The sequence below is a fragment of the Pristiophorus japonicus genome, chromosome 15, assembly GCF_044704955.1.
Source record: "Pristiophorus japonicus isolate sPriJap1 chromosome 15, sPriJap1.hap1, whole genome shotgun sequence".
Taxonomy (NCBI): Eukaryota; Metazoa; Chordata; class Chondrichthyes; family Pristiophoridae; genus Pristiophorus; species Pristiophorus japonicus.
The window spans coordinates 172,846,052-172,859,974 of NC_091991.1; the positions used below are offsets into that span (position 1 = coordinate 172,846,052).

Here is a 13,923-nt window from a genome sequence, read left to right on the forward strand (position 1 = left end):
AATCTATGTCTTGAATATACTCAATGACTGAGCCTCCACAGCCCTCTGTGGTAGAGAATTCCAGAGATTCGCCACTCTCTCAGTCCTAAATGGCCGACCCCTTATTCTGAAATTGTGCCCCCAGGACACACCAGCCAGAGGAAACATTTCGCTAAATACAGAAGTTCTTCCTGAAATTTGGTCCAATTTGCTTTTCACAAGTTTCCAATTCTCTCTTCTCGTCCTAATTTCCTGCTAGACTTTGATAGTAATCAGTGTTTACCTTGTCTAGTTTACCTGTTTCATGGTGCAGAAATTGGACTTCGTAGCGCCCATTTTAGGGGCGTAAAGCCAGCACAATGAGGTCCAGATTCAGGGACTAACGTCCCGTGTCCCAAGGCCCCGTGAAAGACATCGGAAGCCGCCAGACAAAAGTATATATTTTTTGTGAAAGCTGATTGCTACAAACGTCTTCTGCTTCCCATCCGTCTCCACGGTTGTCAGTCGCCCTCCAACCCGTTACCCGCCGCAACCCGCCCCCCCCCCCCCCCCACCCTCGGGACTTGCCTGGCAGAAGCCCGACATTCACACTGTTCAAATGCCCAAGCTGCCTGAGGAGAGGCGCGAAAGGCTGGCGCATCAAAATGTCAATGAGGCCCAATTCTAGGTTGGCCTCGGGCCTCGAGGTTAGGACAGCCTGCGCAGCGCCAAGTCTGGACCCGGGAACAGGCCCAGATGGATTTCTACTCCCACATGTTTCAGCGATGTCTCTCTTAACCGCCTTCTGCTGTGTCAGCTGTGGCTCAGTGGTTAGCACTCTCGCCTCCGAGTCAGAAGGTTGTGGGTTCAAGTCCCATTCCAGGAACATGAGCACATAAATCCAGGCTGACACGCCCAGTGCAGTGCTGAGGGAGCGCTGCACTGTCGCAGGTGTCGTCGTTCAGTTCCATCTGCCCTCTCAGGTGGACAAAAAAGATCACGTCACTATTTCGAAGAAGAGCAGGGGGGTTATCCCCGGTGTCCTGGGGCCAATATTCATCCCTCAATCAACATCATAAAAAAACAGATTTTTCTGGTCATTGTCACATTGCTGTTTGTGGGAGCTTGCTGTGTGCGCATGTTGGCTGCCGCGATTCCTGCATTGTGTCTACACTCCAAAAGCACCTCATTGGCTGTAAAATGCTTTGCTATATATATATCATGAAAGGCGCTATATAAATCCAAGTCTTTCTTCTTTCTAGTTTGACTATTGACTGCAAGTATCCAATGTGCTTGAGGCTCATCATTGCTTTGACCGATTTCAGTCGCCCTCTGAATTTCTCCCCCCCCAGACTCAGTCTCTGCCCCTTTTTATCTATTTTGATCACCTCTCCCACTGTCAAGTGCTTGGAGTATTAAAGGCAATATATAATTTCAAGTTATCGTTACAATAAAGAATTAAATTATAGAGCAGCAACGCAAGAAAGAAAGCGTGGGAGTATTGTAACAAAGATTAAATTGGCAAGACAATGGGAAGATAAATAAGGTTTTTATGTATGTATGCAGTTTAAACTAAATTTAATATCATATTTCTGCGGCTAGAAATTCCTACCAAGACAAGCCAAGGAAATTGTTTACATTTAATGTTGGGTTTGTTGAAACATTACAAAATAAGAAAAAAAGACATGTATTTAATTCCATTCTGTTATGTTATAAAACAGGCTGACGTACAGTATATAGAAAGGAATAGGGAATGGTTTGATGTTTTGACATTTTGCAGTAAAAAATGGGCCACGACATAAAGTGGTTTGATGATAATTGAACTCCCACTCTATCAACAAAGCAAACTGCATTATGTGTACAGGACCTTTACAGTGTCACCACCTTGGTATACTGCAGCTGTAAATCGGATCTTCCTCCTTTCTCTTTAGGTTCTACTCATCATAAGTGGGAATCTCAGCTTCTTGAACTGGTTGACTATTGTTCCCAGTATTGCCTGCTTTGACGACTCCAATCTGGCCTTTCTCTTCAGCTCTCGACAAGGGGAGGTCAAAGATCAAGTATCCAAGATTCGGGCTAAGGAGGCACTGGGTCAGAAACCACCTACTCATTATGGTATGTGATATTGATTAACGACCTGCCCGATGTTTTTTGACACGGGCCTTTTCCATGAACTTTGCTTTTATTCCTTAACTCATTCATGACAACAGACAGCAGTTGCGAGAGTCCTTCCCACAGCGAGCCTTAATCGCAAAATGCCAACTGACGCTGACGTCGCTGCCGCTGGCCAGAACGGGCGCACGCCGCAGTTTCAGACTTCACAGGCAGTAGTGTGCAGCAACTAAATTAAAGAGCGATATAAGAAGGGTAATTCCAAATCAAACCTGAGTTCAATTGGCTCGTTTGGACCAACACGCCTTGTGAGCACCCAGACTTGAACATGAATCGTTTTTTAACACAGAATTTACAGCACAAAGACAGGCCATTTGGCGTTTATGCTCCACACGAGCCTCCTCCCACCCTACTTCTTCTAACTCCAGCAGGGTACCCTTCTGTTCCTTTCTATCTTACATTTATGGTCCCTAGTTTTGGACTCCCCCCAAAAGTGGAAACATTTCTCCGTCTACCACAGTGTCAGTGTCCATAAAAACGCTGACAACACCCAGCTCCACCTCACCACCACTTCTCTCGACCCTTCCACGGTCTCAAAATTGTCAGACTGCTTGTCCAACATCCAGTCCTGGATGAGCAGAAATGTTCTCGACTTAAATGTTGGGAGGACTGAAGCCATTGTTTTCGGTCCTCACTGCAAACTCCGTTCCCTAGCCACTGACTCAATCCCTTATCCCTCAACTGTCTGAGGCTGAACCAGACTGTTCACAACCTTGGTGTCATATTTGATGCTGAAATGAGCTTTCGACCACACATTCGCAGCGTAACTAAGTCCGCCTATTTCCACCGCTGCAACATCACCCGTCTCCGCCCTTGCCTCAGCTCATCCGCTGCTGAAACCCTCATCCATGGCTTTGTTACCTCGAGACTTGACTATTCCAAAACACTCCTGGCTGTCCTCCCACATTCTACCCTACGTAAATTAGAAGTGATCCAAAACTCGGTTGCCCATGTCCTAACTCACACCAAGTCCCGCTCACCCATCACCCCTGTGCTCGCTGACCTACATTGGCTCCCGGTTAAGCAGCGCCTCGATTTCAAAATTCTGATCCTTGTTTTTAAATCCCTCCATGGCCTTGCCCCCTCCCTATCTCTGTAATCTCCTCCAGCCACACAACCCTCCCCCCTCCCGCCCCCCCCGAGATGTCTGCGATCCTCTAATTCTGTCCTTTTGAGCATCCCTGATCATAATCGCTCAACCATTGGTGGCCGCGCCTTCTGTTACCTAGGCCCCAAGCTCTGGAACTGCCTAAATCTTTCTGCCTCACTACCTCTCTTTCCTCCTTCAAGATGCTCCTTAAAACCTACCTCTTTGACCAAGCTTTTGGTCACCTGCACTAATTTCTTCTCCGTATGTGGCTTAGTGTCAAATTCTTTGCCTCATAATACTCCTGTGAAGCGCCTTGGGATGTTTCACTATATTACAGGTGCTATAAAGATACAAGTTGTTGTTATCAAACCCCTTTAGAATTTTAAATACCTCTATTAGATCTTAACCTGAGCTTTCTCTTTTCTAGAGAAGAGCGCCCCAGTCTGTTGAGTCTTTCTTGATAGCTGTATGTTTTCTATATCTGTTTATCGCAGTAAGGGTATGGTAGCATAGTGGTTATGTTACTGGACTAGTAATCCAGAGGCCTGGACTTGAGTTTAGATCCCACCACGGCAGCTGGGGAATTTAAATTGTGTTTAATCAACTAAATCTGGAATAAAAAGCTAGCATCAGTCATGGCCACATTGCTGTAAAGACCCATCTGGTTCACTAATGTTACTAAATCTATGGTCTGGCCTATATGTGACTTTAGACCCACAGCAATGTGGTTGACTCTTAACTGCCCTCTGAAATGGCCTAGCAAGCCACTCAAGGGCAATTAGGGATGGGTAATAAATGCCAGCCTTGCCAGCGACGCCCACATTCTAAGAACAATTTTTTTTTAAATAGCTGTTAGGCATCCTAGTCGTCCTCAGTTTTCACTGCCTCCTATAATCCTGCAAGCTTTTGAAACCCAAACTTGCCAACACCTTCATGACTTTCCCTCAACTTTTGGCCGACCGTAGTCAGCCGTGATGGTAACCCACATAGGACCCTTGCCCACTCACCTAGGTTTCTCAATTAAAACAAGTAACTGGCTGGAGACACCTTGAGAAGTGCGTGTGTCAGATTCCACCAATACAGCTGAAGGAAGTAGACAATGAACAGCACCCTTCATTCATCAACTCATTGAAGAGAGAATGCCGTGCAAAAGTTGTGATCCTCGGCTGCCATTTACCTGCTCGATGTTTAGAATACAAAAACAAGGAATGACTGAGAGGCACGAATAGTGCATAGATATCTCTCTCTTTCGGTTTTGGCCAATTTCTTCACCTGTTTGAAATTGTTGATACCTTCTGAGAAATGGTTACCATGGGCAATGAGGTACACTCCCACAGCTCACCCATTCTGAACTCAGTCATCATCATCATAGGTAGTCCCTCGGAATTGAGGAAGACTTACTTCCACTCTTAAAATGAGTCCTTAGGTGGCTGAACAGTCCAATACGAGAGCCACAGTCCCTGTTGCAGGTGGGACAGATCGTCGTTGAGGGTAAGGGAGGGTGGGACAGGTTTGCCGCACGCTCCTTCCGCTGCCTGCGTTTGATTTCTGCATGCTCTCGGCGATGAGACTCAGTAGGTGTTGGCTAGTCATGCACATGAGCACATAGACACATGTATGTATGCCCTTTCTGTTCTCATTCGTGTTCTCTCTCTCTCTCTCTCTCTTTCTCTATCTCTCTCTCTCTGTCTCACACACACACACACACACACACACACACACACACACACACTGTCTCCCTGGTGCTCAGAGGTCGCAGAATAGTGAACATTCTGTTACTATCCTCGCTGATTTTCTGCTTTCTAGTCCAGGGGTGCTGAATCAAAAGTGCAGTATTCCTGCTGTCGCTCGGACGGGATCAGAGTATTGCTCTGTAAAGTTTAGGCTTTTCTGTGACATTCGGCAGGTCGTCTTCCAGTTTGATTATCTCCTTTTTTTAAAAAAAAAAGCCTGCTGCATGTTCAGGAGTAATGACCACATTATATTGTCACCGTGGCTGCTTTCGTATCGTTGCATGATTGTTTCCGAAATTGTAATTGCTCACGTATGTCACATTGTATGTGCAATTATAAACAGTGTGTTAACACTGTGTTATTAAGCAGCAGGTTTTTAGTGTATGTTGTTACTCTGAGTACTCCACCAGTACAGCATCTGAACACTCGGCTCCGTGCTGTCAAGTTGGCTCATTATTTTGCTCTAATGCCCAATATATCAAGAACATGCATTTAATAAATATTCGTTTGTGGCAATTACGCTTTAGGAAAAGTTAATTTACCAGACCCCGAATGTTAACGTGATTGGATTGAAATGAAATGAAAGCCAGGTTTACTTCAGCTTACGTTGAGTGATTACTGTTGAATGTTAGAGTTACTAAAATACCAATGTGTAAAGAATGCGATTTCGATTTGATAAAGCCTTGAGAAAAGCAAGTAGTAGAGGTACTGATACTGTTTTGGTGTTCACTCCACTCCCAAAGAGTGGGAGCAGCCTCCTGGTACCTCCAGGTATGTGAACGGGCCCAGTGAATGTCAGTGTGCTGTTTGACAGTGAGGCCAGGGAGATATGTGGCCATGTGCAAAGGCTTTTAAATACTGTACTGTAGATAATGTAACAGTGCCTTCACGACTGTTGCAAAAAATGCATATCGGCTAAACGTACGGTGGCATTGCCTCACCAAATGCCCCCATAAAGATTCATTATGTTTGCTGCCTTATTCAGAGCAAGGTAGAGAACCAGAATAAGTCTAAGGATAGCAGGCAAGACCCGAACTAGGGGCCATAAATATAAGATAGTCACTAATAAATCCAATAGGGATTTCAGGAGAAACTTTTTTACCCAGGGACTAGTTAGATTGTGCAACGCACTGCCACAGGAAGTAATTGAGACGAATAGTATCGGTGCATTCAAGTGAAACTAGATAAGCACAAGACAGAGAAAGGAAAAGAAAGACTTGGATTTGTATAGCACCTTTCACAACCACCAGATGTCCCAAGGCGCTTTACAGCCAATGAAGTACTTTTGGAGTGTAGTCACTGTTGTAATGTAGGAAACGTAGCTGCCAATTTGCGACAAGCAAGCTCCCACAAACAGCAATGTGATAATGACCAGATAATCTGATTTTTGGTTATGTTGATTGAGGGATAAATATTGGCCAGGACACCTGGGATAACTTCCCTACTCTTTGAAATAGCACCATGGGATCTTTTTCGTCCGCTTGAGAGAGCGAACGGGGCCTCGGGTTTAACATCTCATCCGAAAGACGGCACCTCCGACAGTGCAGTGCTCGGAGTGTCAGCCTAGAATTTATGTGCTCAAGTTCCTGGAATAGAATAATATGTTGATGGGGCAAGATGAAGAGGGGTGGGAGGAGTGTAAGTCGGGGCACAGGAGAGGCGAGGGCCCAGGGGTCAGCCCACACTGCGATATGTGTGCGCGCTTGGTCCGTGCAGCAGAGCAGGTCTCCAGTCGTCTTGGGTAATCCTTGCCACTGGACCAAGACCTAGCTCTGTCAAGCCTGTGTGGTGGCTGGTGTGCAACGGTCACCACACGTTAAAAAAATCCACACACAGGCATCTTCCACCCTTCACGATGTAGTTCGGGATCTGGAATATTAGGTCCTTCATTGAAACACCTGTGAACTCATCCCTTTTTGGCGTGGAAGCAAGTCATCCTCGATACAAGGGACTGCCTATGATGATGATGATTGTTGTAATGATGAAACGCAGCAGCCAATTTGTGCACAGCAAGGTCCCACAAACAGCAATGAGATAATCAGCACTTGGCCAGATAATCAGTTTTAGTGATGCTAGTTGAGAGATAAATATTGGGCAGGACATCTGGAATATTCTCTTGCTGTTCTTCCAATAGTGCCATGGGACTTTTTTACATCCACCTGAAAGGGTTTAACGTCTCGCCTGAAAGACGGCACCTCCGACAGTGCAGCGCTCCCTCAGTACCTCCCTGGAGTATTAGCTTAGATTTTGTCCTGAAATCTCTGGAGTGGGACTTGAACCCATGACCTTCTGGCGTGAATGTTACCACAGAGCCACGGCTAAAATCTGTTTCTGCCCTATTCCCAGTCGATTTAAATTGCCCCCTGGTAATATTTCCCCAGTGCGTGGATTTTTTTTTAACGTGTGGTGACCGTTGCACATCAGTCACCACACGGGTCAAATTTTATACACGCTATTACTCTTGCCACAGCTTTTAAAGGGAAACTTTGTTGGATGCCAGCTGCATATAAATTAGGGGCTTCCCTCGTATTGAAATAGGAGTAGGCCATACGGCCCCTCGAGCCCGCTCCGCCATTCAATGAGATCATGGCTGATCATCAACCACAACTCCACTTTCCTGCCCGATCCCCATATCCCTTGATTCCTAGAGTCCAAAAATCTATCAATCTCAGCCGTGAATATACTCAAAGACTGAGCACCCACAGCCCTTTGGGGCAGAGAATTCCAAAGATTCACAACCCTCTGAGTGAAGAAATTCCTCCTCATCTCAATCCCAAAAAGCTGACCCCTTATCCTGAGACTATGCCCCCCTAGTTCTGGCCAGGAGAAACAGCCGTTCGGTCTCTACCCTGTTGAGCCCTCTCAGAATGTTATGTTTCAATGAGATCACCTCTCACTCTTCTAAACTCCAATGCGTATAGGCCCATCCTACTCAATCTCTCCTCCTTTAAAACGCTCCTTAAAACCTAGCGCTATCCTAATATCTCCTTATGTGGCTCGGTGTCAAATTTTGTTTGATAATGACTGGATCACTTTTCCCCTGTCCTCCCGTGTGGCGCTCGGTAACCCAGGAGCCCCATGTGGGAACTACAGGTCCTCTCGCTGGTCACAACACACGGTGGTCTGGTTGGAGCCAGTTAGCTGTTTGTTGCCGTTATGCGACCTTGCTCGACTCAAACACGTGCTAGTTTGTTTTCCAGTGAGGAACCCCATCATGCAGGGCAGAGCATCATACTGGCCTATTCAAGCCTATCTCACTCTTCAGATATTTACCTATTTAACAGGAAGTTGGAAAGGTATAACAACAACAACTTGTTATGTAGCGCTTTAACGTAGTAAAACGTCCCAAGGTTTGATTAGTGTCAGCTATGGCTCAGTGGGCAGCATGCTCGCCTCCGCGTCAGAAGGTTGTGGGTTCAAGTCCCACTCCAGAAACTTGAACACATAAAAATCTAGGCTGACGGTCAAATGCAGTGCTGAGGGAGCACTGTCTGTCAGATGAGACGTTAACCGAGGCCCCATCTGCCTCCTCAGCCCGATGTGAAAGATCCCGTGGCACTATTTTGAAGAAGAGCAGGGGAGTTATCCCCGGTGTCCCGGCCAATATTTATCCCTCAATCAACATAACAAACAAACAGATTATCTGGCTCATTATCACATTGCTGTGTGTGGGAGCTTGCTGTACGCAAATTAACTGCTGCATTTCCCACATTACAACAGTGACTGCATTCCAAAAGTACTTCATTGGCTGTAAAGCGCTTTGAGACGTCTGGTGGTTGTGAAAGGCGCTATATAAATGCACGTCTTTCTTTATTATTAAACACAATTTGACACCGAGCCACATGAGATATTAGGACAGAGATAGGTTTTCAGGAGCGTCTTAAAGTAGAAGAAAGAGCTCGAGAGACACGGAGGTTCAGGGAGGGAATTCCAGACTAATGGCGTGATACTGGGGTTCCAGCTTGTGGGATGTACTTCACCGGCAAGGAATATTTCTTCAGGTCATTATGCGTAGCAACACAGTGGGAAAATTTACATGTCCGTTTGTTGTTCAGTGCTTCTATAGTTTTGCTACAAAGCATACATCATCACTCCAATGTTCCCAGCATACAGCAATGCTCTGTACAGCTGTTGGGAATACAGGAATGGTAAAGTGGCTTGCGTCCCTGTTTGCTCTCGCCCTCCCTCTAAGAGGCGGTTTTGTCATTGTACTGAGGGTGCACTGCCCTGTCAGAGGTGCCGTCTTTTGGATGAGATGTTCAACCCAAGCTCTGACTCTCCCCTCCGCTCCCAGGCTACTATTTCAAAGAGGAGCAGGGGAGTTATCCCCGGTGTCCTGGCCAATATTTATCCCTCAATCAACACAACAAAAACAAAATATCTGGGTCATTATCACATTGCTGTTTGTAGCTTGCTGTGCACAAATTGGCTGCCGCATTTCTACATTGCAACAGTGACTACACGTCAAAACTACTTCATTGACGTCTCGTGGTTGTTAAAGGTGCTATATAAATGCAAGTTATTTCTTTTCTTTCCCCGCAAAGGCACGGTCGACTTTGACATGACGTGTAGTGAGTGTACCATGCTTGGGAGCTGTGGTTCCCAGAGCTCTCCACCACTGGGGTTTTCCCTCCCCTCAGGTCTGGGTCTGTTGTAGACTCATTAATCGAGATTGTTTGCTCTGATTAATCAGTAACTCCATTATCGTTATATCATGTGACTACCAGGATGAGAGAAGGTGAACTAGATGGACCTTAGTCTTTTTTTGGTCTAGCAATTCCTATGTTCCCATTATAATATCCATCTCCCCAGACAACCTCTCCTACATCCGAAGCTCATATTCCAGGCCCACGCTACAGGTTAAAAATAATTCTGTTCTGTGTCTACTTTTTTCAGGGGCCTTCATTCGACAAGTGCTGAATGTCTCCTTTGGGGTTCTTATTGCCTACCTCAGTCTGCCAGTGATTTTAAATCTGCTCAGCTCAAAGCAAATGATGAACACTTCCTTCAATCCACTGCGAATTGTCAACACCTATGGAGCCTTTGGAAGGTGTGAAGTAGTAGCAGTTACATGATCCATAATATTGTTGTGCCTTACGCGAGCGCTATTTTCCACAGTCACAAGCAAGTTCAGCTTTGTCACCAGCAGGAATTTAAATCATATCTGGCTGTTCGTTGCTTACTTTATTTGAAGCGCTCCCAGGCTTTTATTGTTGACTTAAATTTTTATTCTGGTTTGCTGCTGACTGTTTTAATACTCCTGACGTTGTCACCTGACTTGTCCAGAAACATTTGCTTCCACTCTCAAAAGGCCCCTGAAGTTCAGTTCTGCAGCGAGACTGGAGACACTGGGGTTGTTATCCTTAGAGCAGAGAAGGTCAAGAGGAGGTTTGATAGAGGCGTTCACAATCATGAATGGTTCTGATAGAGTAAATAAGGAGAAACCGTTCTTCGTGGCAGAAGGGTCGGCAGCCAGAGGTCACAGATTTAAGGTACTTGGCAAAAGAAACCGAGGCGATGAGAGGAAACACTTTATTTATGCAGCGAGTTGTTGCTTGAAAGGGTGGTGGCAGCAGATTCAACAGTAACATTCAAAAGAGAATTGAATAAATACTGGAAGAGAAAAAAATGTGCAGGACTATGGGGAAAGAGCAGGCGAGTGGAATTAATTGTATAGGTATACAGGTACGATGGGCCAAATGACCTCCTCTGTGTCGTGTTACTCTATGAACTGGGGTTAAATATAATATTTATGGGGATTACTTCTTTTATGAATGGTTCACCGCCACACAGCGGCGGTAATTTGCACCTTCACAGCCTGGGTGATAACGCCCGCATATTGTAGAACCCTCCCGATCTTCATCCCATCAATTTCAATGGGATGACAATCAGCCAGGCGATTCACTCCCATCAGATTGCTGCGCAGGCGGTGAAGGGGAAAATTAGCCTCAGTGTGGCTACAGAAATTAACTCGCTCTTCACGTTTACCATCAGTTGTTGTACACGTCACCGTTTCAGTTTTGTATGGCGAGCGGTGCAGATAGTAGGATCCTGTTGTCTACAATAGAGCAAAATAGGCATGATGCACATAACTGGGCTTCCATATAACGTGATGTTATTAATTAGGAAGGAAAATTGGGACATAGCAACATCTTTCATGTATATTGCCACGCCTGCTGCTGCTGCTGTTAAACTAGCAAATTTGTAACAAATTTGGCAACAATCTAATTCAAATACCCTTCTTCGTGTGGAATTAAGACCTGGAACTCACTACCTGAATAGGTGACGGAAGCAGGTTCCATAGGAACTTTCAAAAGGCAAATGGATGAGGACAAATTTGCAGGGTTATGGGGGAAAAGCTGTGGTGTGAGACTAAATTGGTCAACTCTTTCAAAGAGCCGGCACAGGCCCGACGGGCCGAATGGCCTCCTGCGTTCTAAGATTCTATTGGGCTAGAAATTCGGTATCGTCCCGGTTGGGGTGTTAAATTTTGAGAAGTTTGAAGTTAAGCGCCAGGCGCTAATCAATCTCGCTGCCCGCTAAATTCAGTCTCAGCGCTCAAAGAATGTAGTGGAGCGCTAAATCAGGCACTAATGGCATAGATGAGCGGCGTTAGGCTCCAAGCCATAACGAATATGAAGTGTTGTGTAATTGGGAGTGAGCATTGGCGAAGGCGCCTTCCAGCCATTAAAGAGGACGGTCAGACCAGTCCCCAGTGATTCGGGGAGTGCAAAACAGCGATACGCTGTGGGATGAAATGCAAAGTCCTTTGACAGCCCACAACGTTCCGGGGACAACGCAGCCTTTATTTGGCTGCAGAGATACATCCTGCGCTCTCTGCCACTCACAACTGACCTTTGGGACGGAAGTTCCTTGTTAGCTGGGACGTATCCCTTTAAGTAGCGCCCCGCCAACTGGCTGCTTCACGCCTCCGCTCCCTGGCGATGTCGGCGCGAAGCGAGGAGGGGGTGGGGGTGGGGGCGGTATTGAAGTTTGCAGATCGGGCATTCAGCGAGCGTTGCATGCTCACTTACACCACGATCTGCATGCCGACTGCTTTCGCCGGCAAATTTGCCATGCAGCATGGGAATCGCCCCGCTGAGACACTACTACCTGAGCGCCCCGTTAGCGCCCTCGCCCGGTGCTAATTGGGGGCACTAACATGCCAAATTTCTCCCCTTATGATTCTATGAGTGTTTGATTCTTTTACAGAAATGCTATCTGGGTCCTCGGCGTGTTAACCTGTGTAATTGTGTCCTAACCATTTACCTCCGGGTAATCTTGTGGAGGCGTGAAATGTAATAACGTTTCAGGGAGATCGCTGTCACATGGTTAGCAAGTGTTTGCGTGGAGGCACCTGGGATTGTCCCTTACATCCTGACTCAACCGTTGGCAGCGCAGAGCAAGATTCCAGAAGCAATCTGGGGATTTAGGCAATTCATTACACAGCAGGCGTCGTTCGCCCAGAGCTGCACAGCAGGGGAAAGCTCTGTTACCAGTTTAAAAAAAATAAATGATGATGTGCAATTGAAATTTATGTTGAATAAAATGTCACCGCCACAGTTTTTTTATATATATTAAGAAGTGAAGTTCGTGATGGACGTTGAATTTTACATAATTCAAATGACACAAAGAACTTTCTTCTTTTAAAAATTGTTCAATAACTTTGATTTAGTAAGTGCTGCCAGTAACCTGGAGTTAGAGCAAACTCCATACTTCATACGTTAATGAGGTGAGCCGGCCTGACTACAGGGCACTTTGTACGCTGGGAATAACCTTAACCCTTTCAGGCCAAGGAAGCTGCTCTCAGTAAAGAAAGAAAGACTTGCACTTACGTAGCGCCTTTCTCGACCACTGGACATCTCAAAGCGCTTTACAGCCAATGAGGTACTTTTGGAGTGTAATCACTGTTGTAATGTGGGAAACGCGGCAGCCAATTTGCGCAGAGCAAGATCCCACAAACAGCAATGTGATAATGACCAGATAATCTGTTTTTGTTAACATTGATTGAGGGATAAATATTGGCCTGGACACGATAAATACACGATGGAGAAAGGAATATAAGGAATGCTGATGGGGTGAGATGAAGAGGGGTGGGAGGAGGCTCGTGTGGAGCATAAACACCAGCACGAACCAGTTGGACCAAATGGCCTGTTTCTGTGCTGTGTAAAAATTACTTTAAAAGTGGTAACTTTGCAATATTCTGACAAAGTTTTAAAAAAACAAATTTTTTAACTCTCAGTATGATGTTTCTGTTTTCCCAGTATTACAAAGGAACGGACCGAGGTCATAGTTCAGGGGACGATGAGTCAGGATCCGCATGATCCCAGTGCATTGTGGGAGGAATACGAGTTCAAGTGCAAACCTGGCGATCTGAAGCGGAGGCCTTGCATTATTACTCCGTACCATTACCGCCTCGACTGGCTCATGTGGTTTGCTGCATTCCAGGCAAGTGCTTTGTTCTTTTTTAGCCGCGGCCAATGAGCGCTAAATTACCCATAACACATTTAAGCTGTTTTACAGGTGACATAAAGTCCATGTTCCATGATTATATTCAAAGAGCAGTCGAGGGAAGACACCATGAGGTTACCATGTAATTACAGTGTGTCGCGTCTTGGTGTGATGTTCGTGCTGTGTGTACCTTTAAATCCTGGAGTGCAGCGCTCTCCTGCAGACACACACACGCGCTTGCGAAAGGTCACCAACCAGAAACTCTTGTTTAACTCTGTTTCTCTCCCCACAGAATGCTGCCTGACCTGCTGAGTATTTCCAACATTTTCTGCTTTTAATTACGCATATTTGAGAAGCAATATAAACAATTGCATAACTGTAACAAGCCGCAGGGAACAGCATTTCCATCAATGCCTTTCAATCGCAGGCAATGCAAGCTCACAACCGAAGAAAGCATTTGAAAAATGGAGAGGTGACACCAAATATTAAGCCCCTTGGCACGCATGACGTTGGATATAG

At 45.8% G+C, this 13,923-nt stretch overlaps 1 protein-coding gene across 4 annotated transcripts in view; it reads left to right on the forward strand.

The window, feature by feature from the left end:
- Window positions 1–13,923, forward strand: part of LOC139281249 (lipase maturation factor 1-like) — a 470,429-nt gene that overhangs the window by 396,918 nt on the left and 59,588 nt on the right. For all 4 annotated transcript variants that reach the window (XM_070901307.1, XM_070901308.1, XM_070901310.1 and 1 more), the window contains 3 exons: window positions 1,890–2,073; window positions 9,850–10,003; window positions 13,218–13,401. In XM_070901307.1, the coding sequence (XP_070757408.1) occupies window positions 1,890–2,073; window positions 9,850–10,003; window positions 13,218–13,401 (522 nt within the window). The remainder of the gene's footprint in view (window positions 1–1,889; window positions 2,074–9,849; window positions 10,004–13,217; window positions 13,402–13,923) is intronic.